General features: G+C 45.3%; 2 protein-coding genes across 3 annotated transcripts in view; one reads left to right on the plus strand and one right to left on the minus strand.

Annotated features, from left to right (window-relative positions):
- Positions 1-6,894, plus strand: part of DNAJC21 (DnaJ heat shock protein family (Hsp40) member C21) — a 21,281-nt gene extending 14,387 nt beyond the window's left edge. Inside the window, exons 9-12 of the mRNA XM_061616132.1 lie at positions 599-638; positions 2,639-2,820; positions 3,428-3,509; positions 6,041-6,894. Of these exons, the coding sequence (XP_061472116.1) occupies positions 599-638; positions 2,639-2,820; positions 3,428-3,509; positions 6,041-6,217 (481 nt within the window). The 3' untranslated portion in view covers positions 6,218-6,894. The remainder of the gene's footprint in view (positions 1-598; positions 639-2,638; positions 2,821-3,427; positions 3,510-6,040) is intronic.
- Positions 6,591-15,802, minus strand: part of AGXT2 (alanine--glyoxylate aminotransferase 2) — a 25,931-nt gene continuing 16,719 nt past the window's right edge. For both annotated transcript variants that reach the window (XM_061616145.1, XM_061616154.1), the window contains exons 9-14: positions 14,829-14,921; positions 13,518-13,650; positions 11,799-11,887; positions 10,990-11,139; positions 8,912-9,010; positions 6,591-7,356 (exon numbers count right to left, since the gene is read on the minus strand). In XM_061616145.1, coding sequence (XP_061472129.1) covers positions 7,243-7,356; positions 8,912-9,010; positions 10,990-11,139; positions 11,799-11,887; positions 13,518-13,650; positions 14,829-14,921 — 678 coding nt within the window. In that variant the 3' untranslated portion in view covers positions 6,591-7,242. The remainder of the gene's footprint in view (positions 7,357-8,911; positions 9,011-10,989; positions 11,140-11,798; positions 11,888-13,517; positions 13,651-14,828; positions 14,922-15,802) is intronic.

The raw sequence follows: 15,802 nt of genomic DNA on the forward strand, positions 1-15,802 counted from the left end.
TATTGAGGATTGAGGATGTTCAGCGCTCACCAGAAACCATGGAATGTTCAATGTCAGTTATAAGGAAACAGCAGGAAATCAAAGTGGTGGTGGTGGTGGGCCATGAATTGCCCTGCTTGAGCCCTGTACAGCTTATGTTACCTTGGAGGAATGCTAGTTGGCTTGAACCCTGAACAGGAGCACCTCTATCTTTTCAGGCATTAGGATGTGCTGCAATATTTTGCAGCAGATCCTGCTTGTCTACTTAAATGCCAGTCCAAAAGTTTCATTTCGCTCTGGCAACTTGAAAGGGTGGGGCTCAATGATACTGCTGGGCAGATGGAAGCAGGTTTGATTAAGAACTAGTTTTTTTCCTCCTCCCTCCCGATTCCTTTTTCTGCGTGTGTCATTTCTTTTTAGATTGTGAACCCGAGGGCAAGGACTGCCTTAGTACTGTTGTATTGTAAGCTGCAGAACAGCTTACAATAATCAATACTAAGACAGTCTCTGCCCTCAGGCTGACAGTCTACATAGAAATGACACACACATTTTAGTGCTACATTTAAAAATAAATTAAATAAAATGAGCAGTACTGAGATCTTATTTTGTGTTTTTACAGGCTCTCAAAGAAACAGAGAAGGAAACAAAAACCAATGATGGTAAGGTGTTTTTTTGGCAAATTCTTCTTTGCATGTTTTTGTATTGTAATCTCCCCCACCAATGGCTGCACTCATTCTGAATTAACCTTCTGTTTTAACTTGGCTCTCACCACGGCAAATGTCTCGACTGCAATTTGTGTTTTCATTTGACCCTGGGAAATGGCTAAGGCAGTGAGCAGAGCTGCTTTAAATGCTGGGAAAACTCTGGAATCCGGCTGAAGATCTGGCTGAGCAAAACTTGCCATCTTGCTGTCTGAGCCTGTTGGCTGGGACTCTTGTCTGCTGACCCTATGGGCCACACTGGGGCTGGTGGTGATGATGGCACATGCTGGCTCCGGTGCACGCTGATGATGTCATCGATATGCACAGTAGCCTAGAGGCCTCAGCACCTATTGCAGCCCACACAGTATCATCTGTCCCTATGATAGTTTTTCCTCCCTCTTTCATAATACTAGAACTCGGGGGCCTCCAATGAAGCTGAATTTGGAAGATTCAAGATGGACAAACGAAAGTAGCTGTTCACACAGCAGATAGTTAAACTATGAAACTGGGTCCCACAAGATGTAATGATGGCCACTAACTTGGATGGTTTTAAACGAGGATTAGATGATGGAGGAGAGAGGGGTATCAGTGGCTACTAGCCCATCTGCTACTAGCCCAACGACTGTGTTCTCCCTCCGTTGTCTGAAGCAGTATGCCGCTGAATACCAGTTGCTGGAAATCACAAGTGGGGAAAGCACTGTTGCGCTCAGGTCCTCTTTGTGGGCTTCCCAGATGCATGTTGTTAATGGCTGCAGCAGACCACCTCTCGGCTCAGGCCATGGCAGGGCTAAAGAATGAAAACTGGGGCTTGTCTTATCTTATTTGGGCGTCCAAGTCTATGGGAGCTCCCAACTCTTTGTGGGGATAGTCTCAGGGCCCTTAAGCCAGGGTGATGATCACCATTTAATTATGCAAGCCCAAACAAACAAAGGGGGCTTCCAAACACAGCATCCAAACAGTAAAAAGCCACCTTGGCTGTCAGAAAACTCAAAGTTGCTGCAGTCCCATCATTGCCCACTAGAGGGCAGGCAAGGAGAATAAAAAGCAATTGCAGATGGGGCCTGAAACCTTGGAGAATTGCTGTCAGTCAGTGAAGGCAATATTGCTGTGAAAGCTGCTCTGACATAATGCCCCAAGCACACGCAGAAGCATTGGCGCAAGCGTGGCATGAGAAACCAGGGTGTCAGGATTTGAAACAGATTTTAGGTTCAGGGGGAGGTTTATCAAGAAGGGAAGTCCAAAATCTGTACAAGTGGGTCATCCTGCCTGTCCCTGACATGCGTTGGTGGAAAGATGGAGCATGGGAACAGAGGAAGCTGCCTTATACTGAGTCAGGCCATTGGCCCATCTAGCTCAGTATTGTCTACACTGACTGGCAGTGGCTCTCCAGGGTTTCAGGCAGGAGCCTCTCCCAGCTTTTCCTGAAGATGCCAGGGATTGAACTTGGGACTTTCAGCATTTATTTATTTATTAAATTTATATCCCGCCCTTTCTCCCAGAAGGAGGAGATGTTCCACAGCTGAGCTTACTGCCCTTTGGTTGTCCTAGTTTGGGTGGTGGAGCATGGTGTGGCACCCCTCTTAGTCATGGGTGTGTGTGGGGGGACTGTGGCCCTCCACACACTGTTGGACCACATTCCCCATTCTTCCTGACCATTGGCCAGGCTGGCTATGGGCACCAATTCCAGGCAGTGTCCCCAGCCAGCCCGGTCAACGGTCAGGAAGGATAGGGAATGCAGTCCAGCAGTGCCTGGAGGGTCACAGGTTCCCCACCCGTGGTTAAGAGGGGTGCCATGTCATGCGGGTTGTGGATTGTCATCCAGCTATGTGTAGAGGGCCATAGATTCCCCATCATTGCTCTGGATCTTGCAAACTTGACTTTGTAGGCTTTTGTGCATGTGATTTGTGATGTCGCCTCTCGTGGTTCCAATAAAGACTCTCTTATCCAAATTGGCACAGGGCGACCCTTCTGACGACAGAAGCACAGGAGAGCCGGTTGATGAGTCGATACAGGCTGGTGACACCAAGCAGGATAGCGAGACTGAAGAATTGGGAAACGCCACCAAAAGCCACAGCCCGGAAGATGCAAGTGTGGGAGAAACTGTAGAACAAAGTGTGGAGCCCAAACCGGAGGGGAAAAGGTAACATACCTAAATTTATGAGGATGTTGAATGCAGCAACTGCTGATGTCGTTTAAATCCTTTGCAATAATGCAGAGGGTGGAGAGCCCTTTGCACTCCAGGTGTTGCTGAACTACGACTCCCATCAACTCTAGCAAACATGGCCAATGGCCAGAGATGATAGGAGTTGTACTTTAGCAACATCTGGAGGGCCAAAGGTTCCCTTGCTTGGTGTAATACAAGGCTGGGGACCTCCAGATGTTGTTGGACTCCATCTCCCATCAGTCCCCGACAACATGGCCTGTGCTCAGGGATGGTGGGGGCTGTAGTCCAGCAACATCTGGGGAGTCGCAGGTGCGCCATCCCTGGTATAGTGGGTCCTTTTTTATATAATAACAACATTCGAGACAGAATTTGGTTGCGTGTTTTTTAAAAAGTGCTAATTTGAAAGTCTCAGTCCTTGGACCTCTGATATACCGGCCCTGTTGATTTTGTTTGTTTCTCCCATGGAAATCAGTTGGTCTGAAAAAGTGCCTGCCTCTGTGGCTGACTAGCGTGTAATGTGTTCTCAGTGTTGGAAGCGCAGGCGAATAAGAGGCTGCCTCTTCCCCCCCCCCTTTGCTTTTAGCAATCCTAAAGCCAAAGGGAAGAAAACCAAAGAGATGAAGAAAAGCACTGCTGCAAGAGGTTCTTCAGAGCATCAAACAATGGTATGTAGAAATGATTTAAACCAGGCGTGGGGAACCTTTGGCCCTCTAGGGGTTGCTGAACTACAACTCCCATCAACCCCCAAATGCATGGCTAATGACCAGGGATGATGGGCTTTGTAGTCCAACGTTCAGCTGGAGGACCAAAGATTCCCCACACCTGATTTAGACATACACCCTTTTGCCCATCCTCCTGAATAGCATAACCCAGCCTTCTGCCAACCTAGCACCCTCCAGATGTTTCAGATTACAATTCCCATCTGCCCAAGCTGGGCTGGAAATGCCCAGCAGCCAATCAGCATTCCCTGCCCACTGAGCATGCTCAGTCTTCATTGGGCTGTGTTGCGGTTTGCCCTAAAGGTTTCTGCAGAAAAAATGTGTGGATTCCCCAATCCTAATATTTCCCTCTTGTATGTGGATGTTTGCATTTTGGCGACACAAGCAACATCGCTTTCCTCTGAACATCAGAAATAAAAGGGAGCGGTGATCACGTGAGGAGTTTGAACCTCCTCTGATAGAACAAAGGATTTATTATTATTATTATTATTATTATTATTATTATTAGCCACCCTTCACTCTAAGTTCCCAGGGTGGCTCACAGCAATTTAAAACGCAACTTTAAAAACAGTTCTCTGTCCTTTTTGCTTGTTTATGTAATTTCCCTTCTACGAGTTCCAATGGGAGGGGCAATCAGTACATCAGCCCCAGTACATTTCCGTCGGTTCCAGCAGTATGTCCAGTGAATCCAAAACCTGCCCCGATCCACCCTCAGCCCACAGCCATTTTTCTTCTTCACTGTCAGAACACCAATGGCAGAGGAGCAACAGGCAAGGAGTCATTCTGAGGTGGACCTTTCTCTCTCAAGCTGGATATCCCTCTCTGCCAGTGGAGAGGGCACATAGGAAGATGCCCTTATACAGAGTCAGACCATTGGTCCATGTCGCTCAGTATTGGCTATACTAAGTGTGGGGAACCTCCAGCCCCCAGGTGTTGCTGAACTACAACTCCCAGCGGCCCCAGGGGTGATGGGAGTTGTAGTTCAGCAACAACTGGAGGGCCAAAGCTTCCTGGCACCTGTCCTGCAGTCTCTGGGATGCCCTCCAAGGGATCTGGGATTGTGCTCAAAATACCTTTAAGCAAAGGGCACCCTTTCCAATAACTGTTAAAACTTTGATAACTCCATGGAAACCCCCACCGTCAGCACCATGTTTGGAGGCAGCAGACCTCCGAGTAGCAGAGGGTGAGGCTCAACGAGCTGCCTGCCATCCTTCATGCCCTCCTGGTGGGCGTCCACATCCATCTGCCTAGTCACCAATGGGAACCCAAAATGGTACTAGAAAGGCCTTGGTCTGCTCCAGTAAGGCAAAGTCTTTTATTCCAGGACACCCCAGGGACCACTTGATCCCTTCTGTCACTGTGAGGTCTTCAAGGGGAGTCACTGTTAGTGGTTCTCAGTGGCCGAGATGCACGGCTCATATCCACCAGGAGCCGTGCATGCACTATTGTGGGCCCAGTTTTATTGAACTCCCTGCCAGTTGAGACAGGCCCCCTTCCCTGTTGAGCTTCCAGCCCTTACTGAAATCTTTTTTAATTATCCCAGCAAGCATTTTAATTGAATTCTGATTTTATACTTTAACTCACTATGTTTTATTGCATTGTGACCACATTCACACCATGCATTTATTCCACTTTAAACAGTCATGGCTTTCTCTGAAGAATCTTGGGAAGGGTAGTTTGTGAAGGGTGTTGGAGAGCTGATAGAAAATGAAATGAAATGAACTGCCTTCAAGTCAATTCTGACTTGTGGCGACTCTATGAATAGGGCGTGCATGGTAAGTGGTATTCAGAGGTGGTTTACCATTGCCTTCCTCTGAGGCTGAGAGGCAGTGACTGGCCCAAGGTCACCCAGTCAGCTTCATGGCTGTGTGGGGATTCGAACCCTGGTCTCCTAAGTCGTAGTCCAACACTCTAACCCAGCCTTTCCCAACCAGTGTGCCTCCAGATGTTGTTGGACCACAACTCCCATCAGCCTCAGCCAGCATTGCCAATGGTCAGGAAAGATGGGAATTGTGGTCCAACAACACCTGGAGGCACATCTAACAACTACACCCCTGGCTCTCGGGCTGATGGAAGCGAGCCCCCTATTCCCCTCACAGAGCCACAATCCCTAAAGTGGTTTAACGGCCAGTTCCTCTTCCCAGGGAACTTTGGAAATTGTAGCTCAGTGAGGGGAATAGGGGCCTGCTAACAACTCTCAGTATCTTTAACAAACTACAGTTCCCAGGATCCTTTGGGGGAAGCCACGACTGTTTAAAGTGGAATAATAGTGGAATAAATGTGTGGTGTGAATGTGAAGTGAGTCTCCTATACAAGGCTTAGAGATGACTGTAATTAAGTGTATACATTGTTGAAATAATAAATAAAATTCCTAGTTCCCTTTGTACTATCTGCAAACAAGGAAGGTTGTGCGAATAACTAACAAAATGCTTGCACCTTTTTCTTCTCATCATTGCCCCGCTGTCTGCTCCTGCCAGCATGAAGCTCCTCTCCAGTGTGTTACCTGCAGCTGTGAATTTCAGTCGCGGAACAAACTCTTTGAACATTTAAAAGCGACGGGCCACGCCAAAGCAACGCAAGAGCTGACCATCAACGGAGCCAGTAGCAGTAACAGCAGCAGCAGGAGCAAAAGGGAAAAACGGAGGAACAGATAATAGGGATGTGCATAAGAACTGCTGATCCGTTGGTAGCGCATCGCTAGCTGAGGCTCCTTGCTGTCCCAAAAGAGATGCAGGGTTTGTACCATGAATTAAACTGGCTGGAAACTCCTGTGCCCGGCGCCGCCAGGAACTGTGTGGCCGTGTTTAAATTGTACAACACTTGGTGATACTCATTGGTTTTCTTTTTTAAACCGGCCCTTCTGTAACAGCTGCTTGTACCTAGTCCATTCACTGGCTCTACATTTACACACCTCCTCTTCTCTCTACATCCCCCTCAAAGAAAAGCACAGATACACCACTCATAAAGAGCATCTTCCTCCTAATTACTAAGACGTGTAAAGAAAAAAAATGTACAGGAAGAAATAAATTATTTTACTTTACAATGCAGTTTTATTTATAGCGCTTGTTAAATGAACAACATGCATGTCCTACATGGTAAAAGTGTCTATTCCCCCCCTGCCAGCCTCCCTTACTCATTTAGCCCAATCCTGACCAGGGTGCATCAATACACAAGGCATCTTTAAGTGGATTCAGGCCCTCGCTTAGGCCCTTATGGACATGTGCTAGCCAATTTGGATTCCCCCTTCTGTTTAAAGGATGGCAACTGTTGTCACACTCCAGATGCTGGTAGCTGCAGTTCCAATGGCAGCGGGGATGATTTTATTATTTCATTTCTGTATTACCAACACCTATAAAAATAGAGCTATGCAGCGTACAGAATCTCAGTGAAAACCAAAAACAAACAAGCAGAATACATTAAAAAAACTGCAATATGAAAATGGGTCACCTGACAAGGTTATAAACCTATAAAGCAGGTTCATAAGGCTTGTTGAAATAAGCGAGTCTTAAGTTGGCTCCTGAAGCTCATTATCGATGATGCCAACTTTGTTCACAAGCTGGTGCATCAGATGCAGCAAATGGAATATACAATAAAACCTGTAAAACAGTTTTAATCTGCCAGCTGGGTCATTTTAATTGCGGAGATGGATGTTCTTCGGCACAATGCGGCAAACGGGAGGCTATTTTGCAGTTGCTGTTCTTTCTGCGTGCCTTGTTAAAGCAGCATGGAAAACTCCCAGAGCGAAGTCTGCGTCTTCCTTAGTGATGCACATTGGAGGTTTGATTCGAAAGGTCTATGAAGAAAAGAGGAAATAACTCATGCAGTGGTCACCAGCCCTGCATCACATAGGATTGACCCCTCGGCCATCCTTATTAGATTGGTATAAAAGAACATGGCTATATGCTTTGTTTACCAAACTGACCTCTGCCAAAATAAATAAGCAGAGACAGTCAAAGTTCTAGAAAGCTGGATACTGTTTTTAAGCCATTGGAACTTGCTAAGTTTCAGGAAAATGTACATCAATACAAATGTATTGTTTTCTGAGCTCAGGCCACCTCTTCCAGTCCCTTTTGCTGCTGCTTTAATATTATTATGGTCTGCCTCTGTCCGTTAGCTTTCTGCTGCATTTCAAAACTCTACTGTGGTTTTATTGCTGATGGCCTATTTTTTTAAAAAAAATTTGAACACCTCCTTGAGACTAATATAGAAGCCAGTATTCAAAATGTTTGTGAACTATGAACAGCTGTTTCCAGGGGGAAAAAACAGGCCATATCTTGATGGCTAGAGCTGCCCCCCCCCAAATGTTGCTGCCTGAGGCAAAGAACAGGAGGGTGCCCCCCCTCCCTGTTTCCTGTCAAGAAGCTGACTGGATTGACGAATGGTAACACGAGTATACGGCACCTGAATCAGTAAGTTAGAAGGGCCAGGACAGGTCATGTAGCAGACATACATGTTCTCTCACATAGGAATGGTTGGGGAACTTCAGAGGAACAGCCACGGGGCTGCCACTGCTGCCCACCAGCATGTGCCACCTGAGGCGACCGCCACACTTTGCCTTTTATTATTATTATTATTATTAATTTTAAATACTTTTTATTCAAGTTTTCAATTTTGTAAATCCAACAAAAACACATTTTCTTTCCCTCACTCTGCCTCATGGAAGGGCCGGCCCTGTACCTGATTTCAGTGGAAACCTATGAAATCGTGGAAGAGCCAGGGGGGGGGGGAGAGAGAGAGAGAGAGAGAGAGAGAGAGAGAATGTAAGCAGCTGCCTTACTAGAAAGTCAGACTATCGGTCCATCTACCTCAGTATTGCCTACACAGACTGGCAAGCTCTCCATAGTGTCATTCTTTTCTCAGCGCTGCCTGACGTCAGGGCTTGAACCTCGGGCTTACCATTCAGCTACTGCATCTCCAGTTAGAAGGATCAGGCAGCAGGTGATTGGAAAGAGCATCTGACTGTGATCCTAGAACGCTGCTGCCAGTCAGAACAAACAATGCTAGGCTAGATGGGAAGATTGTCTGACTTGGTATAAAGCAGCTTCCTGCAGTTCACAGGTTAAATAAAACTGGGCAGTTGTTTATCAACTCCTGTGCAGAATGTTCCTATTTTCATGTTTCATAGAGACAAGCATTTCCTCCCTGCTCTCTTTTTCTGTTGGAGCCTATTTCATGACTCAGTGCTGAGTTTAGGCTATCCTGCTTGTCTCTGAAAGCAAGAGTTGCTCAGGTCACATTTCCTTAGGTTCAGCGTCAGTGGTATCTGCCTTTTTTCAACACTTAGATGTTGCTGCTGCATCACTCTTTAGAAGCTGAAAGCGTCTTAACAAAAAGAAAAATTAGGTTACCTGTAAAAACAGTCCTCCCCTCCCAATTAACACTCCCATATCTTTGCAGTCTTCCCAGATCTGCTTCATCTCTTCGACGGGAAGCGGCTCACAAGTCTCCTAGGGAGAAAGACAAAATTTTATTTTCTTCCTCCTCTCTCGATTCTTTTAATTTAAAACATATGACCAACATGAAGCTCTGTGGAAAGGATCATTATAAAATTTAATCCACTAGGTGGCACTGGACTTAAGTTTTATCTGGGTGGAGTCAAGAGTTGCCTGTTGCTGATCCGTTCTCGTTAGGTAATAAAGTTCTTGTCTAGCTTCCCAGTTTGATTCCACATTTTAAGCCTTTCATGACAGAAGCCATTAAATCATCAGCAACCAGTCAGAAGACAGGTAAACTGCCTACAAAACCTGCATAACTGCACATGCACATGCCCAGACTTGCAGCCTGTTGTGCTGGTCCCAAAAGCCACAAACTCAGGCAAAAGCCTCTTGACTTCAGAAAAGGTTCAATAAGCATCAGAATCATCTGGTGCTCCTGAGCCACCACCAGCAGCAGCGCAGCAGCATCTCCCCCACTTGGTTGCAAAAGGGCATTCACGGCCTAGCAACACCATCCCTGCAAAGAGAATACGGTACCAGCCCTGTTTCCCTGCAAGCAAGTGCTCAGGAACGCAGGTTACCCTACCAGTAGGTGGGGGCTGCCAAAATGCAGGCACTGCTTCGGGTTGTTTCTAAATCTTCCATCTGCCGTCTAAAGGGTTCTAAAGCTGATCTGCCATGATGGTGCTTCCTAGGGCAGCATCTATAAGACGGGTGTCTGACACTTTCTTGCCATCCACAGAAGACCCACCCATCCATGGCAATGCATGCTGGGGAAGGTGGCACTGGCCAAGGGAGGTGGCACAGTCCTCTTCCCTCCTTTGGAGGAGACCGGGTCCCACTATGCCCAGGAGCCTTCCCAGATAATTGCAGAACTTTCAGGGTGAAATCTTGCAATGCCTGGGATTTCCGGGCCCATTGTACGATTTCGAAAGTCCTGTGTAAAGCTTCATCCCATGCGGCCTGGCCTCTTTCATGTGGCGGCCGGCAGCACGATCACTTCCCCGCCATTCGATAACAGAGCTGTTGCCCTATTGAGCAGGGGCAGGGGAATTAATTTTTATGCCATCCTGATTGGTTGGCAATGAGCATGGGGGTATTTTTTGCCTTCCTTGCAGTTGCTCCTCTATAAATAATCATCACAACTTGTCAGATCAAACAGAAAAGGAAGAAGAGGAGGGAGCACCATAAGTGGGTGAAGTCATGCACTGGTCCTAATGCTTGAGCACAGAGAGACTTGGTCAAGGCTGGGGAGGTGCCTCTCGTCAGCAGCTGTGCCCTGTGGTTGGCCAGGGATCTGGGCAGCTGGTGGAGAAGAGACCAGCTCTCAGACTAACTGCATGGCAAAGCGTAGAGCTTCAGCAGCGTAGGAGGCTCAGCCTTGGAGCACGGCACACGAGGAACATTTGTGGCATGAGGATAGCCAGGTATTCATAGAATCATAGAACAGTAGAGTTGGAAGGGGCCTATAAGGCCATCAAGTCCAACCCCCTCCGCAATGCAGGAATCCAAATCAAAGCATTGCCGACAGATGGCTGCCCAGCTGCCTCTTGAATGCCTCCAGTGTCGGAGAGCCCACTACCACTCTAGGTAATTGATTCCATTGTCATAGGGCTCTAACAGTTAGGAAGTTTTTCCTAATGTCCAATTGAAATCTGGCTTCCTGCAACTATTCCTTGGGTAAAGTTGAGCAGAGAAAGAGAGGGTTCCCCCCCCAATTCACTGATCATTTGTAAATCATGAATAAAGGTGTGGCCAAATTTTAAATCTAAAACCCAGCGTCTTTCTCTTTATTACCAACTCCAAAGTGCAGCTCTAGCACTGGGGCTCAGCATGCACAATTGGAGGATAATTCTGAGTGGCCTCCATAGCAAGGCTGTGAAGTGAGCCCTTTGTTGCAACAGTGCCAGAGCCAAGACAGATCCTATAGCCTGAGGCTGCTTGTACCACAATCCAGACAATTCAAGCCCAACACAAAGTGCATTCCTGACCTTATTCTTGACCATCTCGACCCCGATCATAAGGCCTTTGCCACGGACATCTCCGATGATTTCAAACTCATCGCGCAGCTTAGCCAGCTCTAAGAGTAGGTGAGTCCCCACATCCTTGCTGTTTTTCTGCAAGCCGTCTTCTGCTATCATCTAAGCACACAAAAGCCACGCAGGAAATCATCAAATACTCTGAAACAGCATTGACCAGGCACGTTTAACTCTAAAACAAATAGTGCAATAAGTGGATTTAAGCTGGCACGCCACTACTATGAATGTTAACAGAACATACTGATGGTAATGTCTTAAATCTACAATGAAAAAAATGAGACAAGGGTAGGGAAAAGGTTATGCGGGGGAGCATTATTTTAGAAATAGTTTGATTTCTGTTGCTATCATACAGAGAGACCTCATCTGAGGAAGACGGATATTTCTCAACACTACAAGTGTGTACACACACACACCAATAGTGAACTCAGATGGTCGAATGCGTATTTGGAAGAGTAACAGGGCAATCTACAAATCAGATAGTGGTTTCCAAGTATACTTAGATAGGTCTGTAGAAGTATCCAAGTTTGTAATGGAAAGAAAAAGAAAAAGCCGATGAGAGCCCAGTGAGGGCTGTGCATGCTCAGTGGTCTCCAGAAGCCACAGAATGCTGAGTGTCAGCTGGAAAAGAGCCTAAGCTCCTTACATATGATAGCAAGGCTGGAGAGCCTGTGGCCCTCCACATATTGCTGAACTCCAACTTCCCTCAGCCCCCACCCAATGGACCCCATAAAGACAGAAACAGATCACAGTAATTTTCTTACATCCAGGACTGCAGATCCAATTACACAAGCCACAGGATTTCCTCCAAATGTGTTGAAGTGCAGGCTTTGAGCCATCGTTTCTGCAATCTCTACAAAGCATGTTAATATTAAATATTAAAAATTAAAGCATTAAACAACATAGGAAATGGACCTTTAGTATGGCGGTACCTACCCTGTGGAATTCCCTCTCCTTAAATATTAGACAGGCACCTATTGAAGACCTTCGTCTTTCAACAAACCTTTTAAGTCGAGACCTTAACCCAGTCTGCATCTGTGTTGGAATTGCTGTTTAATATGTTTTCAAACCTTTTTTAAAAAAATGTTTTTAACCTTTTAAAAAAAATATTATGTTTTGAAAGCTTTTTTAAAGAAATGTTTTTACAGATGTTTTGTTTTGGTGTATTTTAGGGTCTGTTTTTATGATGTTTTAAAGTGTTTTTAGTGTTTTTGTTCGCCATGCTGGGCTCCTGCTGTGAGGAAGGGCGGGATATAAATCAAATAATAAATAAATAAAACCAACAATTAAAGGCAGCAGCTATTGCCCTAGGTAAAGTGTAAAAGGAGAGCTCTCAATCAAAACAACAGTGGGAGCCCTGAGGAAATCCTATGCACCAGGGTCTTAGCATAGTGGGTCAAAGGACTGGAACATCAGACTATACAGTCTTGCGTGGATTTCTTAGAAGTCTCATAGCGGTCACTGGGACTTATTTTTGGACTGTAATCAAAAGACCTTTCCATGCAAAGTGGGTTTTGTTGGGAGGAGGGGGACTTTTGTGATCGTTTAAAATTATCCAGTATTTTGCACAGTCCAAATGCAACTTATGTGCATTCAAGTCCATTGAAATCAGTGGACTTAAATCTGCCTTTGGACTATGGCCAAATAAGGTCTGTGGCTTGAGTGTTACTCATCCGTTATCTACAGTCTGCACACCAAAAGACCAGAAAGTCATTTGGCTTGTTAATAAAATCATTGCTCTTCAACATCAGGTCCTCAGATGTTGTTGGACTACAACCCCCATCATCCCCAGACAGCATGGCCAATGGTCAGGTATGATGAGAGTTGTAGTCCATCAACATCTGGGGACCCAAAGGTTGAAGAATGCTGAATTAAGTGAACCCTGCAGTTTTTGGCACCAGAAATGTTGTGCTATTGCAAAGTGTGGAAAGCACACAGCTTTGTTGCTACCAAGCAACCAACATTATAAACAGTGTTCTTGTTTATCAATCTTCCAATTTAAAATGTATTGTTATGTATACTCCGCATTTTTATGATCCATTAAAGTTTTCGAGACAGTGGTTTACACTTTGGCTTTCTGTGAATGGGAGTGCACTTCAGACCTATGCCATCTTTGGAATATTTCTTTTGCTTACAAATATATAAGCAGAGCATGTTAGAAGAAAGCAGGCTCTGAGTGGTTTCTCTGTTCCCTAGCTGGATATTGCATTCCAAAGGCTGGAGAGAGGTTCCCAGTTATCAGGAAAATGATAAGTTATTAAAGACCATTAAAAAGCTTTTGTTAAATTCTCTGACCAACTCATTCTCACTCATGAGCGCCCAATCAAAGTAGTCAAGATGTCCAAATGCAGAACAGCCATTTGAGTATCTCCCAGGCCACCAAGTCCTAGGACGATGCAGTATGTCTTAAAACTCAACCCCTCCAGCAAAATCGATCTCATTATTGAAGACTTATACATTTCAATTATGAAAGCCACTTGTACCTGCTGTCGTGACAACGGCCGCCATTGGAAAGCCATTGCCAATTCCTTTCGCCATAGTTACAATGTCAGGGACCACATCATGTCCTTGAAATCCCCAGAAATGGCTGCCTGTTCGACCAAACCCTGTCTGAATCTACAAATAAGAAATAAAAACAACAAAAACACTTGCTTTATATGTTTAGGCTTGCTAGTTCACACAAGACAAGGTATCATTTCTGTATAGGAAATTGCGTGTACCCAGTATGCACACTGCCACATATGATGAACGCACATGGGTGCTTCACCACATGTACAACCTTGTAGGAATCCTCTGCAACTGGGGCATCCCGCTATATGTATGCATGTGAGAGGCTCATGTGAAGGCGTGTTTACATGCAGGGCACATGCTGCTTTTAACAGAAGAGTGACCTTCTTACTGAAAGTTCACAATATATGAAGAAGATGCCCACTGTGCCAAGTCCCAGGAACACAGTAAGTTGGCTTATACTGAGTCACACCATAGGTCAATCTAGCCCAGTAATGTCTACATCAACTAGCAGCAGCTCTCCAGGATTTCAGACAGGATTCTCTCCTAGCCCTATCTGGAGATACCGGGGATTGAACCTGTGACCTTCTGCATGCAGGACAGATGCTCTACCACTGAGCTACAGTTCTTCATCATAATCTGTTTAGTTTAGTGATGGGGAACCTGTTTTTGGACCAAAGACTGCATTATCCCATTGGAAAGCTGTTGGGAGCTGCACTCCAGTAATGGGTGGGGCCAGACTTTGCACAAGCACATCTCCTTCAGAAAGATACAGACATACCCACACACCAAGTTATTTCCCATGGAAACAGAGGCGTGTACAGAATTCTAGGTAACTCAACTCCTTCTTTTAACAAGGCTTTTAAACAGAGACCTTACCCTAGTCTGCGTCTGTGTCGGAATTGCTGTTTAAGAGGTTTGTACAGATTTTTATTTATTTATTTAATTTGTTAGCCGCTTTTCTAAGAGTTAATAAAAATTAAAATTAAAAAGCAAAAGATTACAAAATATATAAAAGTTTAAAACAAAACAGCACATAAGCGGTGGAGGAACTGAAGTCTACACAACAGAAGCCCTCCAAACATCTTTTTAAAGATGTTTCAAGATGCTTTTAGAGTTCTGTCCCTTATTTGCTGCCCTGAGCTCCTTCTGGCAGGAAGGGCAGGACAGAAGTTTAACAACAACAACGATAACAATAACAACAACTCCCATTTTGTCCTCATATTTTTGTAAAAAAACAAATGTGCACAAATCTTTGGATGGGGAAATTATGCTCAAATACTCACTTCATCTGCAATACACACGCCACCATTTTCACGCACGAGCTGGAAAGCCTCCTTTAGGAATCCCTTGGGGTACTGAACAGCTCCATTGACACCCTGTCAAAAGTACCAACACAAAAAGACACTTGGTTGTGGACAACAGCGGCTTTAGCTTAGAGGAACAGCGCTTCCACTTGTGCAAGTTGGAGCACCTGATTGCTGTTGATTCCCCCTTTCTCCATGCCACAGTCCTCTGGACCATATTCCATTGGGGGTCCCCCAACTCTCCAGAGCAGCTTTTTGGGGGAATATACTGAGATTTTATGGAAGAAGGGTGTACACCAAGGAGTTTAGCTTTAGTGAACCACACTTGCTCCTTTCATGCCTAGAGATCCTTCCGGTCCAAAGGCACATAAGAGGTTAATGCTTATTATTCTGTAAAATAGTACTTAAGTGCAGAGATGACACTGCTGAGCAGAGACTGGGAATGTTAGCCATTTATCTCCTCTCAAGAGATAAGCCTACCATAATCCGACTGTGTCCACCTGGCACTGATACAAGGGGGAGACAGCCAGTCGGTTATCTACCTTGGCTGCTCACCATGAAGTAATCATGGTCTTGACCTTGTAAATGTATAAACGCTGTCATAAGCATTGATGTATAACCCAAACAGCAGGTATGATTAATTAGGATTTAATGGTATATAATGCCCTGCAAATCCCTCCAGTATTGGAACTCAGTGTAGACCAGAGATCCTAGGATAGTGCTATGTATCATATTGGCCGTCTCCAAGCTGTCCACTTGGACAGTCCGCTATCAGTTTGAGGGTTCCTAGGCAGTAAAATTGTAAAATTTATAATCATTTTTCTGACTTTCCTTGTATGCTCTTCTTAGTAGTTAAATAAAACCTTTAACTTTCAACCCATCTGTGTGATCAGTGCCTCTGAATCCACAAAGAATCATTGCTCTTTGGCTACGCAGGGAGGAATCAGCAGGAT

The sequence above is a fragment of the Rhineura floridana genome, chromosome 1 (assembly GCF_030035675.1).
Source record: "Rhineura floridana isolate rRhiFlo1 chromosome 1, rRhiFlo1.hap2, whole genome shotgun sequence".
Classification (NCBI taxonomy): Eukaryota; Metazoa; Chordata; class Lepidosauria; order Squamata; family Rhineuridae; genus Rhineura; species Rhineura floridana.